Here is a 17,609-nt window from a genome sequence, read left to right as displayed (position 1 = left end):
GACTGAGGAGCAGGAGTCAAGGCACCTGACTGCCTGCTCTACAGGGGCCACAGCGTGCTCAAGTGGCCAGAAGGCACAACTGCAGCTCAGTCCTGCCTGCAGTTTAGCCCAGCTGTGGCAACCATGCTTTATGTGCCCCTGGTCAAAAGGGGTGCCATTTAGGGAGGGCAGGGGGTGCACCTGCCCCCTGGGTTTCATGTCACCCCCTGGGTGTCTGGGGCTCCCACTGCCCCAGAAGGTGCCTGGGACAGACATGTAACTGAGAGGGGCAGATGCCCTTTCCCTCTCCCCCCCCGCCCTGCCTAAATGGAGTCCTGGCCGGTGCACAGGGCTGACAGCAGGAGCCCTGGCAAGCACCCGAAGCAGACAGTGGAAGCCCCAGCAGGCAGCCAGGATTGACACATAATTCAGGGGGTGGCTGACACATAACTTGGGGCGCGGGGAGTGTGCCCCCTCCCGCACCTGCCTTCCCTAAATGGAGCTCTGCCAGGCTGGAGCCCCTGCCACTGGAGTCCGGACCTTGACTATACCTTGACCAAGAAATTTGGACTGTCACAAAAAATATTTGACTACCCCGCTGTAAATAAGGTGTGTTACAAATCCATAAAACCAGTGTCTCTGTTAAGTCCATGGTTTTTAAGTTTGCTGATTTTTTTTCTTTTAAAAATTACTAATCAAAATCTTTTTCTTTTTGTAAAGCCTTTTCTTCCTCTTGTGAATCTCCACTGTTCTCCAGATGTCCACACATTTCTGTGTAAAGCATTTGTGCCTGCTTGCATGAAGCAAATTCATGTGATTCACCCCTGTCGAAGACTTTGTGAGAGAGTATACTCCGACTGTAAACAGTTAATAGACACTTTTGGGATCACCTGGCCGGAGGAACTGGAATGTAACAGGTGTAGTACCTTTTAATCTGACATGCAATGAAGGTGACATTTTCAAACACTCCTGATTTGACCCACAGCTGAACTGAAAGTCTGAGACGGAGAATGTGTTAATATCTGTTTGAGTAGTCCCCACGTCAGTGGGGACCCTGAAAGGTTACCTGAGCAAGAGAAATTTCTCTTCAAGAAACTTAATTAAACTAATCTCCTGGATTTCCTGTTAATGATTTTGTCTCAGTACAAAATGCTTAAAACTATATATTTCTGTCTGCTTCCTTATCTGTAAAATGGGATAACAGTACTTATCTGCTTCACAGAGGTTTTATGAAGAATTATAGAGTTTAAGGTCAAAAGGGACCACCATATCATCCAGTGTGACCTCCTTACTCCTGAGGGAATTCTGCACCAAAAAAATTAAAAATCTTGCATACAATATTTTAAAATTAGATACAGTTCTGCAAATTTTATTTGTCAATAAATAAATGTGGAGGCTCTAGCATGGCAGTGGGGAGCATAGACCACTGGCTGCACAGAGGTGGAAGATCACCCGGCAGCCCCTCCCCAGGACACGGACTCCTCAGTGAGGCAGCACTTGACTCTGACACAATGCAAGGGCCAGGTCTGCCCCAGAAACACCACAGGGCCCTGCCTCTCCATGCAAGACACACCAGGTGTGGGGCAGGCAGGTTCAGCCTGGCAGGATCCAAATGTGGAGGGGCTTAGTGTGGGGGGGATCCAGGTGTGGATTGAGAGGGTTCTGTGTGGGGCAATTTTGTGTGCAGACAGCTTGGGGAGGGTCCAGGTGTGGGGGGATTGGATGCACAGGAGCTTGTTGGGGGTGGGGGTTTCCAGGTTCAGGGGTAATGGAACTCTGCAGAGGGGTCCAGGTGAAGGTGGTTGAAGTTCAGCATGGGGGGTCTGGGTGTTGGGGGATGGAGCTCAGCGGGGGGGGGTGGTCAGATGTAGGGAGCTCAGTGGGGGGTGTCTGGGTGCTGGGGGAGTGGGGCTTGGTAGGATGGGAGTTTGGGGCTCAGTGAGGGGTGGTCCAGGTGCAGGAGAGTGGTGGTTCGAGTGTGGGGGGCTCAGCAAGGGGTGATCTGGGAGCAGGGGTGGGGATCTGGATGCAGGAGGTGAGACTTGGCAGGGTGGGGATTTGGATGCGGGCGGGTGAGGCTCGACAGGGTTCTGTGTATGGGAGGGTTCCAGATGCACACGTAGTAGGCAGTGGGAATAGCTCCCCATACAGTGATCCCTACCCCCACACCTGAGGAGTAATGTGGCAGGAAAGAGGGTGTGTGTACGGAGTTTCCTGCAGCTGGGGGAGGTTTTTGGGGGTGAGTTTGACCCGGCTCTGGCTGCTCCTTGCAGGGGAAGAGAGAGTCCCATCCTCCCCCAGCCCAGCTGGGACCACTCTTGCAGCTTCCCTTTGCTTCCCTGCAGAAAAATGACTTTCTAACAGGGAAACAAAGAAATCTGAGGGGGATATGAATTCTGCACACACGCAGTGGTGCAGAATTCCCCACGCTTAACCTCTGGTATATCCCAGATGACTCTCTCTCACCAAAGTATTCCAGCCCCCAAAGAGTAACTGAACGGTACTATGAAATATAAAGCACTCTGTCTATACATCACTAAGTACCAGAAGGCTTTTATTTTAATCTTAACCACTTAGCTGAACAAATTAAACCTCCCATTACTTTATCTATGCTGCATGCCAAGATTCAGTATTTCACAAAAATCTTATCTTTGTCTGTTTCTTCTAGCCCCCAGAGAGATAATGAAAAATTCATAGATTTTTAGGGCGTGAAGGGATCATTATTATAATTTAGTCTGACCTCCTGCATAACACAGGAAATTGAACCTCACCCAGTAATTTCTGTTGGCAACTGTAGCATTTGTTTTTGAAAGGTGTCCAGTTTTGATTTAAGACTTCAAGTGATTTGAGAATGCACCACATCCTTAGGTAAGATGTTCCAATGGTTAATTACTCTCACTGTTAAATAAGGTGCACGTTTTATTTCTAGCCTGAATTATCTAGATTCAGTTTCCAGTCATTGGATCGTTATGCCTTTTTCTACTAGATTAAAGGGCCATCTACTATCTGAAATCTCTTCCCCATTTAGGTACTTGTAGACCATGATAAGTCACCTCTTCACTGTGCATAGCCACAGGGAAAAGAGTCTGATAGTATGGACCCAAGGGCAGGGGACAGGTTGAGCAGCAACATGGAAACACGGTATGGAGGCCCATGGGATGTTCAGGCTCTGCAGCATTTCACACTCTCGCCCCTGCCCCTGCCCCTCTGCAGAGCTACAAAACTGTCTCAAAATTGTTCTGTAGAATTAGCCATCTTAGAAGCTTATTCAGATATTCAGTATATTTTCTAAATTATATTTTAAAATAAAATACTCAGTTTTTTTCAGGAACCGTTGCATCTCTAAATTATTCTACTACTGACAATAATGACTTAAAGTTAACACTATCTACTGCTCATATGTGAAGTGAGTGGTATTCTCTGTCCAGTTCTTAACATAGAGTCCATAGCACAAAAAATACCCTTGGAGTCAGCAGTAACTGGCACTGTTGTTGGCAGCCTCAGAAAGGCCAAAGACTGAATGAGCCTAGAGAGTGTTGAGAGGCACTAATGAGAACCCTAAGATAGACACTCCTGACTCCTTAGAGATGACCCCAACAGAACGAGGGTAAAGCAAGTTGGTAAATTGGTGAGATAAGCTTGTGCTGGTGCAGTGCATGATAATCCTGCTGTATGGTTAAAAAGAACTTCAGCTTCTAGAATTCTCAGGCCAGCCCAATTTGTCCAGAAGAACCCTTATTAATGGTGGTGATGAAACAGAGAGCCCAAGTTGAGTTTGTCCATCTGGCATGTAGGGGGGAAAAAACCTTTCTACTTTTAAACTGAGTATATTTGTTACGGAAATCAGTGAGAAATCATGATGATGGAACTCCGCAATGCCATTTTTACAGAGGCACTCTTAATCTATTCTCACTCTCATGGATAAATTGTAGAACTCACTCATTGGTGAGTAGTTGCACACATTAGTAATCTCATTGTGAGTAAGTGTGCTCCTATTCAAGTAAAGATTGCATAATCTAGCCATAAGATAATAAGTCCATCAACTGCTAATGCAGAAATGGTCATTATAAAACAGATTAAGTTATTTTGTCCAATCAAATTCTAAATGTCACAAGCTATAGTTAAATTAACTTTTTTTAAAAGTTAAAGAAAAAATAATTACAATTGTGTTCAACTTTTATACTAGCTCTCCTTTTATTTTTCCTGTCTGTTAGGTAATTTCCAGTAATATATTATGGATATCAAAGTCCTTATCAGTTCTATGACAGACAGTCCTCACCATCTGACTGCTTCTGTAAATATTTTTCCCCTGAGGGAAAGTGTTATCAGCTGATATGAAACCAAGCAGATCCATTAGTGAAGGCAGATTTAATGTTAAAAAGGTCATCTCTCCATTTCTAATAATGAGTCTTTTCCTTTTTGAACGGATTTACACTGCTATTATTGTGAGACTTCTACAAAATGTTCTAAATTCCCACTGGCCTCAATTGTTTGTTCCTTCTTTGATCTCATAGTCTTCATCTCTCAATTTCAAATTAATTAGCACTGTAAGGGGCCTTACAGAGCTGAGAACAAAAGCAGTGGGTACCCTGGGAAGAGAGCTTTCTGAGAGTAGGTGATTTGAAACACAATCAAACCACTATTATCAGCAGTTAAACATTGACCTGGTCCAATAAAAGCAAAGATATTTCCATCTGTATATCCCAGATGTTCAACATTTCACTCCTGTATTTGGATTGGAGCTTGCATTATCTCTAGTGAATCTCAAACAGCAATTTGTCAACCAAGTATAAAAATCTATGATGTGTTTTTTCACAAGTTTACATGTATATAAATAATTTTGATGTGGAATAAGACCAGTAAAGAAACAACTGCAAAATGTCTCTTTTAATTTAAGAATTTGAAGTGTTTCATAACAAACTGAATACAAAACCAAGGTTTTGTAAAGAATAGTTAAACAGCTTGTGTTCAACTGTTCTTCTAAACTTAACATTAAAGATTTTATTTGACTCTACTCAAAATTTTTTCTAAAGGCCACCTGATTTTGTTCTCATAAACTAATTTTTGGATCATGCATAAAATATTTTACTCAAACAGCTTTTTCACACTTAGGAAGAATAGCAGTAAAATAAGGGAACACTTGACAGTGGAAGAGTATTAATGTACATGCACTTTTCTTAATCTGTGTAGACTGGAGGATTGTGATGAAACTGCTCCTGTCACTGCCGCTGTAACCACAAAGGTCCATGGAACACAGAAGACCCCAGGGCAGGCTCGAAGGGACTATGGATTTTGGTGTCCACGGCATCTGCAGACCTCCAATGGACAAGGCTACAAGTTTTTGGGAATTGATCAGTGTGCACCCCCATGTCCCAATATGTACTTCAAAAATTATGAGCTGGATGTTGCCAAAAGCTTCATTGGAATAGTTTCAATTTTTTGCCTTTGTGCTACTCTGTTCACATTCCTGACTTTTCTGATTGACGTTAAAAGGTTCAGATACCCAGAGAGGCCAATCATATATTATTCAGTCTGTTACAGTATAGTGTCTCTGATATACTTCATTGGCTTTTTGCTGGGAAATAGAACTGCTTGTAACAAGGCAGATGAAAAGTTAGAAATTGGTGAAACAGTTGTTCTTGGCTCTCAAAACAAAGCCTGCACTGTCTTTTTTATGGTTTTGTATTTTTTCACTATGGCAGGAACAATATGGTGGGTGATTCTTACGATCACTTGGTTCCTAGCAGCAGGAAGAAAATGGAGCTGTGAAGCTATTGAACAAAAGGCAATTTGGTTCCATGCAGTTGCATGGGGCATACCTGGTTTTCTCACCATTATGCTCCTTGCAATGAACAAAGTTGAAGGGGACAATATCAGTGGAGTTTGCTTTGTTGGTCTCTATGACATGGATGCATCTCGATACTTTGTCCTTTTGCCTTTGTGCTTTTGTGTTTTTGTTGGTCTCTCTCTCCTTTTATCTGGAATTATTTCTTTAAATCATGTGCGGCAAGTCATACAGCATGATGGCAGAAACCAAGAGAAGCTGAAGAAATTTATGATTCGAATTGGAGTCTTTAGTGGCTTATACCTGGTACCACTGGTGGCACTTCTTGGATGTTATGTTTATGAGCAGATGTATAGGAGAATCTGGGAGACCACTTGGGTCTTTGACCACTGTGATCGGTACCATATTCCCTGTCCTTACCAGGTAAGGAGTAATGTTTTGTATAATTCATATTGTAATAAGAAAAGGAGGACTTGTGGCACCTTAGATTAACAAATTTATTTGAGCATAAGCTTTTGTGAGCTACATCAGATGCATGCAGTGGAAAATACAGTGGGGAGATTTTATATACGCAGAGAACATGAAACAATGGGTGTTACCATACACACTGTAACGAGACTGATCAGGTAAGGTGAGCTATTACCAACGGGGGGGGGGGGGGACCTTTTGTAGTGATAATCAAGATGGGCCATTTCCAGCAGTTGACAAGAATGTGAGAGGAACAGTAGGGGGGAAATAAACACAGGGAAATAGTTTTACTTTGTATAATGACACATCCACTCCCAGTCTTTATTCAAGCCTAAGATAATGATGTCCAGTTTGCAAATTAATTCCAATTAAAACACTAACCCAGGAACCTATCCTTGCAACAAAGCCCATTGCCAACTGTGTCCACATATCTATTCAGGGGACACCATCATAGTGCCTAATCACATCAGCCACACTATCAGAGGCTCGTTCACCTGCACATCTACCAATGTGATATGTGCCATCATGTGCCAGCAATGTCTCTCTGCCATGTACATTGGCCAAACTGGACAGCCTCTATGTAAAAGAAGAAATGGACACACATCAGACATCAAGAATTATAACATTCAAAAACCAGTCGGAGAACACTTCAATCTCTCTGGTCACTCGATTACAGACCTAAAAGTGGCAATTCTTCAACAAAAGAAGAGTTTCTCCCCCACTCTCCTGCTGGCCTTACTTGATCACCTTACCTCGTTACAGTGTGTATTGTAACACCCATTGTTTCATGTTCTCTGTGCATATAAAATCTCCACACTGTATTTTCCCCTGCATGCATCCGATGAAGTGAGCTGTAGCTCATGAAAGCTTATGCTCAAATAAATTGGTTAGTCTCTAAGGTGCCACAAGTCCTCCTTTTCTTTTTGTGGATACAGACTAACACGGCTGCTGCTCTGAAACCTGTCATATTGTAATGTTAACATAAAAAAGGCACCGAAATGCATTATGATATTTGTAACAACATTTAGTGGGTAGACTGAAGTTAGGGAAGCCAATGAAATACACACAACGTAATATTTATAGACCAATTAAACATTTAAATAAATTGACTGAACCAATATTTATGTTGAAATCTCCAGCTAATCAGATTGGTGGCACTTAAAATCTTTTTAGAGTCATGAGTTTAAATTTTTAAGGTATTTGAACTTAATAAAAAAAATGGTTCATGGTGGAAACTTTCTACATAATAAGCAGCTATTCCTAAAAACTATTTCCCCAAATTTTCTAATTAGGTGCCTAAAGTTACTCAGCATTTCTGAAAATGAGGCTGCCTTGAAATATGTACCTAAGTATTTAAGCAACTAATTTTAGCCATTCGAATTTGAACATTTTGGTCAGAACCACATTTGATTAAAATCAGTTTTGTCTTTTCTTATATTGTATAAGTACAAAATACTGAGCTTTTCACTCTTTATTTCTCAGAACTATGACTGCATATTTGCAAACTGATTTTTGGTAATGTGCACTTAAGTTTTAGAAATTTTAAAAATATATATCTTAAATTGCTGAGATGTTCAGGTTTAAAATTTGACTTTTGATTAAAAAATTGTCTTCAGAAAGACTTTAGTATGCATACCAACTGCACATATGCAGTACTCTCTATGTATTACATTTTGTTTTAATGCATAAAATTCTCTGTCATATCAAGTAATTTTTGGTTTATGTCTCGCTATTTATGAGCTGGTGTTTAAGAAGGAAATAACAGTAAGGGAACTGTTAGTTTTTCATGTCAAGTTACACACTTCAGTTGCTTTGCATCCCACCATTAATGTTTATACTGCAATGAGCTACTATAAAAACAAGGAAAAGAAACACAGAATTCATAGAATGTTAGAGCTTGATCCTGCAAGTTTCTGAGTACCCTCTACTCTGATTGACGTCAATGACAGTTGAGTACAGCCCCTCATAGGACTGGGTCCTTAATACTTATTCTTGCTCCTGTTTAAAGTCAGTGACAAAATATCCACTTCAGGGGATACAGCATTGAGCCCTTCATCAACTTAAACCCTCCAAAGTAAGAAAGTTAAGAGTTGAGGTATCTATTCCTTCTTTAACAAATTTGCCTTGCAATGTTTACCTTGCAGTACAGGTAATAAGAAATTAATGACATAATTCTCAAGGATTATTTAGTTTATTGGAGAGAGTAAATAGCAACAGAACAAACCTATCCAATCAAATATTATACCAAGAAATATTACAACTGGATCTGTTCCTTTGTGTTGTACTTGTTGTTTTCCAGTGACAAAAACCTATTAACTACAGAGTGGCTTCTCTTTTTACTCTGATTAGTTCAAAACAAAACAAAAACTTCAGCTTCAACAATTATGGATACCTAGCTAACAAAAAGAGTGACTAGTGCTTTGAAGGCCAGAATACAGAGACAAGTGGATTAACCAAGAAAACATAAATTACATTTGGGGCATGGGAGAGGAAGTTAAATAACCACTTAATGAGTTAAATGTCTCAACAACTGTGACCCTGTTCTGCACATTGGTGGATTAATTTTGCAATAAACGGCAGAAAACACTGGTATACTGGTAAGGGTGAAAGTAACTTAAGGGACTTACCGGTACGCAGGGCCAGGGACCTGAGCAAAGGGGGGCTCAACCGAAAAGGGAGGGACCTCAGGCGGAAGGGGCGGGGCCTTTAAATCGCTGCCACTACCCCGGGGCTGCGGCAGCAATTTAAAGGGCCCGGGGATCTGGCTGCAGTAGTGGCGGCTGGGAGCCCCAGGCCCTTTAAATCACCACCGGAGCCCCATGGTAGGGGTAGCTGTGGTGGCGGCTGGGAGCCCAGAGGCTCTGGTGGCAATTTAAAGGGCCAGGGGCTCCAGCCAGTGCCAGGAGCCCAGGGCCCTTTTAAATTGCTGGCCTGGGGAAGCTGCCCCCGGCTAGTACGGTTGGCTATGTACCAGACCGGACCAGCTTACTTTGACCTCTGTATACTGTCCTGAAGCTCTCTGGAGATCCTGATTCATGTAATTAAATCTAATTCATCCACTCCATCATCTCCTCTGTATCCAGAGGAAGCTCCCAAATATGCAGTGTTTCACTGGAGAAACTGCTTAATAATAGGTTTCAGAGTAACAGCCATGTTAGTCTGTATTCGCAAAAAGAAAAGGAGTACTTGTGGCACCTTAGAGACTAACCAATTTAAAGCTTATGCTCAGATAAATTGGTTAGTCTCTAAGGTGCCACAAGTACTCCTTTTCTTTTTGCTTAATAATACTTTTCTCCCCTCCAAATAATCTTTTCTTCCAGTTTTTTAAAAAATCTCCCTTTATGCCTCACCTCCTGTCCACACCTTCAGCTACATCTCCATAAGCAAAGATTAACCAGATCTGACTTGACTGTGCATGTTTTAGTTCAGTCCATGGTGTGTCTGAATGCAGTATAGGATAGCTGGTGTAAAATAGAAAGTACCTCAGTATGCTCTTGTACATGGTTTCTGTTCATTTTATGCACTTTGTCAAGAGTCAAAGTGTGCGTGTGTCTGTGTGTGCGTGTTTGTTTATTGAACTTTGTTATCTTTCAGGCAAAGGCATTAGCTAGACCAGAAATATTTTTGTTTCTGATGAAGTACCTGATGACGTTAATTGTTGGCATCTCTCCAGTATTCTGGGTGGGAAGTAAAAAGACCTGTTCTGAATGGGCCAGTTTCTTCAACAGAAATCGCAAGAGAGAGTAAGAGCAACTCTTTGTATGTGGTACTGATAAGCTTTAAAAAAATGTATTTGTAACATGTGTCCCTTTAAATATTTGTCAGGCAATATAGAAAAAGTATTGTTTACTCTCTCAGGGCCCAATCCTGCAGTTAGACATCGGTAAAATTCCCACTGGAGTCAATTCAAGTTTTACTTGTGCAATAACTACATGATTGGGCCCTAATAAGGTAGAAAACATACTTCCCTATTGATTTGGTCCTTTAAATTGAGCAAAAGGGATTTTGTTGCTCTTAACACTGACTAACATGGCTGTAACTTTCAATCAACAGGGAAGACTGTTTGGCCCCATCAACTCCGACTCCTTTCATTTTCCAGGTCTGCTGCTTACATCATTTGCACTCCTGCTTTAACCGTATCTTGCAGTGATGGTCCGTCCACCATTTTTCTTAGTAGCTTACTCTGCTGCCCTAATTCTCTTACTATTTCTAATGTCCTACCTTAATTTTTTCTTCTATTGTTTCAGACTACTGTTTCTTATTCTATCCCCTTCTGCACAAGAGTAATTCCATTCCTTTATTTAAACTTACCTAGGGTTCTCTTTTGTAGGAGATGCATGGGTCATATCCTTTTCAATATAAGCAGACTGGAAGTTTAGGTCCCATCCCTTGTAATTATTATATCCTTTTCTTTTCCCCTGATATATTTTTTTTTTAGATTTCCTATATTCTTCCTAAACTGTGGATGTATTTTTAGAACTCTTTATTTCCTTGGACTTGCCCAGCCAACATTACTTTGGTTTTCTTTAGCTCCTTTTATTTTAAGTCTGCATTCCTGGATGGTGAGCTTATAGCTTCCTTTCCATCTCCCTACTTTTCCATTTCCTGTATAAGTCTTTCTTATGTTTCAGCTGTAAACTACTTTCAGCTAAGTGATTAAAAAAATGTTGCCCATTTTATACTATTTACCATTTTTTTCACTTTAACAAGTTTGCTTTAGGAAAACTTAATTTGGTGACCTAGCTACCTATGAGCTAATCCTGCTGTCCTTTCTCACATGGTTAATCTCATTCAAGGTATTGGAACTATTTGCAAGAATGAGGCATGTAGGATTTTGCTCTATTTCTGTAAATTTAATTGCTCCACAAATATAATTACTTAGTAGCCACTACCCCCAGATTTCTTCCCAATCATCAGAGGTTATCATTTCCTCAGTATTGGTTAACATTGGAGCCAGGTTTGGTACATTAGAGCCACCCCCTTTGTTACTTCCTTTGCATTTTGGAATAAGAAGCAATCTTCCGCTGAGTCTAAATGATCTTTGATGAACTAGTCATATGCCTTTGTTTTTCAGTCCAATCAGTGAAAGCCGAAGAGTGTTGCAAGAATCATGTGACTTTTTCTTGAAGCACAATTCTAAAGTTAACCATAAAAAGAAGCACTACAAATCCAGTTCACACAAACTGAAGGTTATTTCGAAGTCTATGGGGACTAGTACAGGTGCCACAACAAATCACGGAACTTCTGCAGTGGCTATTACTAACCCTGATTACTTAAGCCAAGAGAACTTTCCAGAAATTAAACCCCCTCGAGAAACATCTGAGAAAGAGATGGAGGCAGATGGAACATCCACCCAGAAAGTGGAGGAAGGGGAGAATACTGGTGGTGAACATGTACTACAAATATTATCTACTTCTAAACTGGCTATGGAACAGGTGGAAAAGAGCAGCAAGGCAGACAACACGTTTGATATGATTAGCTTATCTGAGAGTATGAAAAGAATGGGTGAAGGAAGGTAGGATGCTTATTTTTTTTATCTAAGTTTGGACTTCAGTTTTCTGGTGTATGTTCATACTACCAATACTATGGTATATTTTTTGTGTCCTTTTCCTTTTGAAGACAGATTGTCCAATAACAGTAGCTGCAAGAAAAAAGTAGTTCTTATAAACTACCATATATACTTGATCATAAGCCGGTTCGTTTGTAAGCTGACCCCCCCCCCCCCCAGATGGATAAGTAAAAATGGGAAATTTTTATGACCCATTCATAAGCCGACCCTATAATTCAGGGGTTGGCAAACTTTGGCTCCCAGGCCATCAGGATAAGCTGCTGGTGGGCCGAGACAGTTTGTTTACCTTGAGCATCTGCAGGCAGGGAGGTACGCTTAAGTAAACAAAGTGTCCCGTTACACCAGCTGCTTACCCTGACGGGCTGGGACAGCAACTGTCAGGGAAATTTTTTTTGGGAGGGGGGGGAGTGAGAAGCTGGGGGTCAGGGGAGTAACCCCTGTGACCACCTCCCACATGACCCCACCCCTAGCGCGGGACCCCCACACTCTCCCCATCCCATTCCTTCCCACCTTAGCTAGGGCGGGCCAGGGGAGGATGTCTCTGGCCTGGCCGGAGCTGCTCCAGCAGGCTGGGCGGTGCGGCCGCAGCGTGCTCCAGCGGGCCAGACTGATTACTTAAGCCAAGAGAAGGCCAGACAGGGCGGCACGGCTGCAGCGTGCTCCGGCGGGCCAGACTGGGTGGCACGGCTGCGGGGCCGAAGCGGCATGGCCGCAGCCTGCCAGCCCTGGAGCTGCAGCTGCTTCGGAGGCTGGGGGGAGAGCAGCGTGGCCAAAAGCGGAGAGACTCTGGCCCTGCCTCTTCCCTTCTGGCTCTGCTGGCTGTGCTGCCTCTCCTTGCCTCCTCTGTTGGGGGGATGGGCTGTGTCCCACCTCTCCCCCCTCTATACCCATTCATAAGCTGACCCCCTTCTCTGACACGTCCCTTTTTACTAAAAAAAATTCTGCTTCTGAACGAGTATATATGGTACTTTCCAGATGACCATGCAGCTGATGTGTTTCTAAATGAGGATATATGATTTGGGGATTTTTTTCTAGTAGAGATTTTAAGTACTAGAGCTTTTATCTTGGGATAGGATGTGCCTTATATTTAGGGCCCTACCAATTTCACGGCCATGAAAAACATGTCATGGACTGTGAACTAAGCCCTTCCCCTTGAAATCTGATCTCCCCCGTGCTGCTGGAAGCACCCCAACCAGGGGCTCCTAGCTGCGAGTTCCAGCACGGCTGGGGAGGAACAGGACTTGTCCTTTCCCTGCATAGCCGCTCTCGGGGGGAGATCAGACCCACCTCTGAGGGCCTCCTGCTGGGACTGGGCAGGAGCCCCGGAGGTTCCTGCAGCCAGAGAAGACTTGTGGAGGTTGGTCTGATCTCCCACTGAGAGCTACTGTGTAGGGGAAGGACAAGTCCTGTTCCTCTTCAGCCTGGCCGAGACTCACAGCTAGGAGCCCCTGGCTGGGACACTCCCAGCAGCAAGGGGGCGATCGGACCCACCTCCACCTCTGGATGACTCCTGCAGCTGCAGGAAGCTCTGTAGCTGCTGACATCAGCGCAGTAGTGAGGGTGGCAATCCTATGACCCCCCACTACAGGTTTGTGACCTCCCACAATGCCCTTTTGCGTCAGGACCCCTGTGGTTACAACACTAAAAAATTTCAGATTTAAACATCTGAAAATGTGAAATTTACTAAATTTCAAATCCTATGACCATGAAATTGACCAGAATGGACCATGAATTTGGTAGGGCCCTACTTATATTGCTGAATAGTGACCTCTAAGACAAATAAAGGAATAGCACTGAAAAGCTGTGAAAAGCATTCCCTATCCAATGCTTGCCAAGACATCTGTGGCTGCCATACAGCTTCTTTGGATAGGTGGCTGGTATAAAAAACATTACTGATGACCCTCAGGCCTTTGTGTTCCTGAGTCCAATTAAATGGCTAAGGAAAGAGTATTCAGAACTATATTATTGTCTTTTAAAAGGAGTGTTGTAAGTTCAGTGTATATTGCCATTTTGTTGCTAAATGTTTGTGTTTCAGTCTAAAACATTATATGCTTAACATTGTTTGTGTGTTTTTTGTTTTTGTTTTTAATTACATATAGGGTATCTCCTAAAAGTGACTTTGCTGAAACTCATCCACTACAAGTCAGTAATTCACAGCTACCCAATGTTTCACAACCAGGCAGTACCAGCGGCTCCATATCAATGCTTGTCCACTAAGCTTCAGACACTAGAAAAGATCAGGATTTTGGAAACAGTTCAAATCCTTGAAAGATTAGAATTTCTATATGAATGATTTCAGTTTATGAAACTGTTATGGGTTTGTATTACACTGGAGATTACTGATACTCTGTGCCTTGTAAAAATACCACATACATATCCCTTGTTTTGCACTTAAAAGTTACACTGCAATAGTGGGGAGGTCTAGCAATAACCACTGTATTTAACCTCATAGGAGAGTAACGGAAACTGGAGTTCTAATAGCACTCGACTGGGCAGGTCAGCAGTAATTTAAGAGAAAAAGAAATGAGAGAAATCTCTCTTCTAATACATGAACATACTGTTAAATTACAGTAAAAATAATTTATGGAAGACAGTTGTGTTATTTTGAAACATAAAAATTTAATTTGCTTCACTGGTGTCTTTCAATCTTCCTATTAACATTTCTTTTTCTTTTTAAAGTAACTGCATTTTAAATAGCTGTGTCATTTTAGAATAATTAGAAGTTACACAAATCTATAGATATCTTTAATGTGTAAATGTCTCATGATGTACTAATCTTAGCACTGTATTATGGTAGTTTCTACACTGAATCTGAAAAGGACTCTGGAATTATAGTGATTTATTTTGTAGTTAAAAATGAATCTGGTAAATAACTTATTTTTATAAACTCAACGTTAAGAACTACTGTTTTGTTTGTTGCACAAATCTGATAACTAAGGTGCTTCCTTCTAGTACCAATAAGATCAACAATATTGTGCTGATAAGATGACATCATTTCCTTCTGAGCAATAGTCACTACAGGATAATATAAGCACTAATATAACCTCCACATCTAGGGCAAAATTGTGTCTGGTCCCTCCACAAATGAGAAAGGAGAGACACCCTTTACTTTTGCACACCTACTGTTACCCCAAAAACAGACCCAGGGTATCCACAGAATAGCTTCTCTGTTATCCCACTACCGGGTTTACCAGAGGTTCCTTTCAAGGTAACCTACTAATCTATTAATCTATTTATGCAAGGTAAAAATTGGGCCCACCCTAGAGGAACTACTTGGGTTTACCAGGTTCTCTTCAAGAGACTCCCCAGAATAGCTTAGACCTGTTATCCCTGGGAGGACATAGATACGGCCTTCTGTTATAACTGATCGACACACAGGCAGTACTTTTTTTAAAACAAAGTATTTTTTATTACAATAATTACTCCTGGGGGAATTCTGCACCACTGTGCATGCGCAGCATTTATGTCCTCCGCAGATTTCTTTGTTTCCCCACAGAAAAATAACTTTCTGACAGAGAAGCAAAGGGAAGCCACAAAAGCAGTCATGCGACCCTCCCCAGTGGTATGTTTTGAGTGCCCTGGGCAGCCGGCAGAGAGGTAAATCACTGTGGGGTGGAGGCAGGACTGGGGAAGACAGTCGTGGCTCCTACCCTGCACTGGGCTGAGCTGCTAGGCCTGGCTGGGCTGGGGAGGATGGGACTTCCTCTTTCCCTGCAAGGAATCTGGGGCCGGGCCACACCCACCCCCAGATTTCATTTTGCATGAACTCATTCCAATTGTCAGTTTATTAACTTCAATATTATGGTCTGCTATTGCCACTCTACTTCCCTGCCAATTTAGTTAATCCTACCTAATTTTTCCCCCTATTTTCAGCTAATGGTGGCAAAATGATGTCCACCCAGGGTTGTGCTGAGAAAACAGAATAGAGTAGTTCAAAAATCTCTGATATCTCTACACAAGGGTTGAGCTAAGGGATAGCAGGACTGGGAGAGATTAGTGTCAGCATCAGTGCAAAGAGATGGGGCAGAGAAGTGGCAGAGATATAGCCCTGCCTAACTTCTTCACTGACTGTTCTCCTCAAAAAGATGCAGCCTTTGTGCATTCTGTACAGGAGGGGTGCATGAGGTGCAGCTCCACTTCAGAAAGGATGCTTCCCAGAGCTTCTGCCGGAGTGGTGTTCCACTCATCCCCAATGAGGAGGCACAACAAAGCTCTCAGTACACAAGGACAGCATGTTCTGAAGCACATATTTCTAAAAATCTAATGTTAAAGATTCTGTAGAGAATTATGATCTTGCAGAAAAAGCAACTTTTGAATATTAACATGCAAATTCATCAGATGAGGTTTTCACTTAAAACAGGACAATAATGCATTTTCCATGTGCCATAATTTTTACATGCTTTAATGGTCTGTGTGTTTATACAGAAATGCCACATTTTCTTTAGCTTTTTGGTATTAGGGCCCAATTACGCAGCTCAGAGTAGTCCTTACTAATGGAGGAGTCCCATTGTTTTCAATGGGACAATGCACATGAGTAAGATGACTGGTGTGGATAAGGGTTGCAGGACAGGGCCCTTTGGGTGAAATTCTGTCTCCAATGAAGTCAATGGGAGTTTTGCTGTTTCAGTGGAGCCAGGATTTCACCTTCCAGCTGTAACACTAGTGTTGATACATTCTATAGGGCTCTTCTGCATTTTGCCTTACTGGTAACTGGAGGGCTCATAGTGTGACACATCCACTTTGATATATGATACAGTGAGGCTATTACATTCCACTTTGAACAGCTTTTTTGGGTGGTGGTTTGAACACTCAAGCAAAATCACATAACTGAAAGGTCATGTAAATACTGAATAAGAAATTGTAGTTCTGATAAACCAAAGTTACTTGTTTTATCCAACATCTATTGAAATTTGAATGTTTGTTATATTGTGTCTCCTGCATTTTATAATTTGTAATTTATTGCCTTAAATAAGGGATGTTCGTTTTTTTAAGTGTTCCCTTTTTATTTTTAGCACACAATATTCTTGCTGCTGAGATAGAGAATGAGAAAAATCTGAAATATCCTCTGTGAAGAAACACACTAAATATTCTTCATTCTCTTGTTCTCCTATTTGTAAACTGAAAACTTTATATGTATTTTAATAGTTTTGTTTTTACTATGTTAGTAATAAAATATATTGTACAATAGGAGCTCCTGAATTGATTTTATTGTTAACTTAGTTCTCATTAGTTGGCTTTATTTCCCCTATTGTCATAGTATCTGAGCACCTCACAGTAATGTTTGTCCTCACAACACTTTTGTGAGATAGGGAAGTACTATTATCCCCATTTTGTAGGTGGGGAAATGAGGCACAGAGAAACAAAGTGACTTGCCCAAGTTAACTGTAAATGTGTGGTCCTAACCACTGGACCATTCTTCCTCTCTCTGGTCCTAATCAAAGACCTCCTTTAGAGTACAGTATATATGTCCTTACATAGTGTCATCTCGACGTAATGTTCTGTCAGTGCACAAGTACATGTCAGTAGTTTGACTTGAGATGCTTTTCTTTTAAAACTCATTTAAAAAAATTAGAAAAAGGAGTACAAGAGCACTAAAAAGTTGAGTACAATAAATACTTTGGATTTGTATTACACTGCATTTTCAAAGCACTGTACCAATGTTAACTAATTAATTGTTACACCCTTTTGAGGTATTGTAAGTATTCTTATTTTACAGATGGAGAACCAGACACAGAAAGTAAGTGACTTGCTCAAGATAGAATCTCAGCAAGTCAATAGTAGAGCCATATTTTATACCTCCCGTGACAC

The 17,609-nt window shown here is 41.7% G+C and overlaps 1 protein-coding gene across 1 annotated transcript in view; it reads left to right on the top strand.

The window, feature by feature from the left end:
• FZD6 (frizzled class receptor 6) overlaps window positions 1-17,376 on the top strand; it is a 60,852-nt gene extending 43,476 nt beyond the window's left edge. Inside the window, exons 3-7 of the mRNA XM_073330398.2 lie at window positions 700-896; window positions 5,170-6,187; window positions 9,827-9,975; window positions 11,307-11,747; window positions 13,901-17,376. Of these exons, the coding sequence (XP_073186499.1) occupies window positions 700-896; window positions 5,170-6,187; window positions 9,827-9,975; window positions 11,307-11,747; window positions 13,901-14,018 (1,923 nt within the window). The 3' untranslated portion in view covers window positions 14,019-17,376. The remainder of the gene's footprint in view (window positions 1-699; window positions 897-5,169; window positions 6,188-9,826; window positions 9,976-11,306; window positions 11,748-13,900) is intronic.
• Window positions 17,377-17,609: the final 233 nt, after the last annotated feature.

The sequence above is a fragment of the Lepidochelys kempii genome, chromosome 2, assembly GCF_965140285.1.
Source record: "Lepidochelys kempii isolate rLepKem1 chromosome 2, rLepKem1.hap1, whole genome shotgun sequence".
In the NCBI taxonomy this organism is placed as follows: domain Eukaryota; kingdom Metazoa; phylum Chordata; order Testudines; family Cheloniidae; genus Lepidochelys; species Lepidochelys kempii.
Note: the sequence above shows the minus strand (reverse complement) of the source record. Positions and strands in the feature narration are given on the sequence as shown.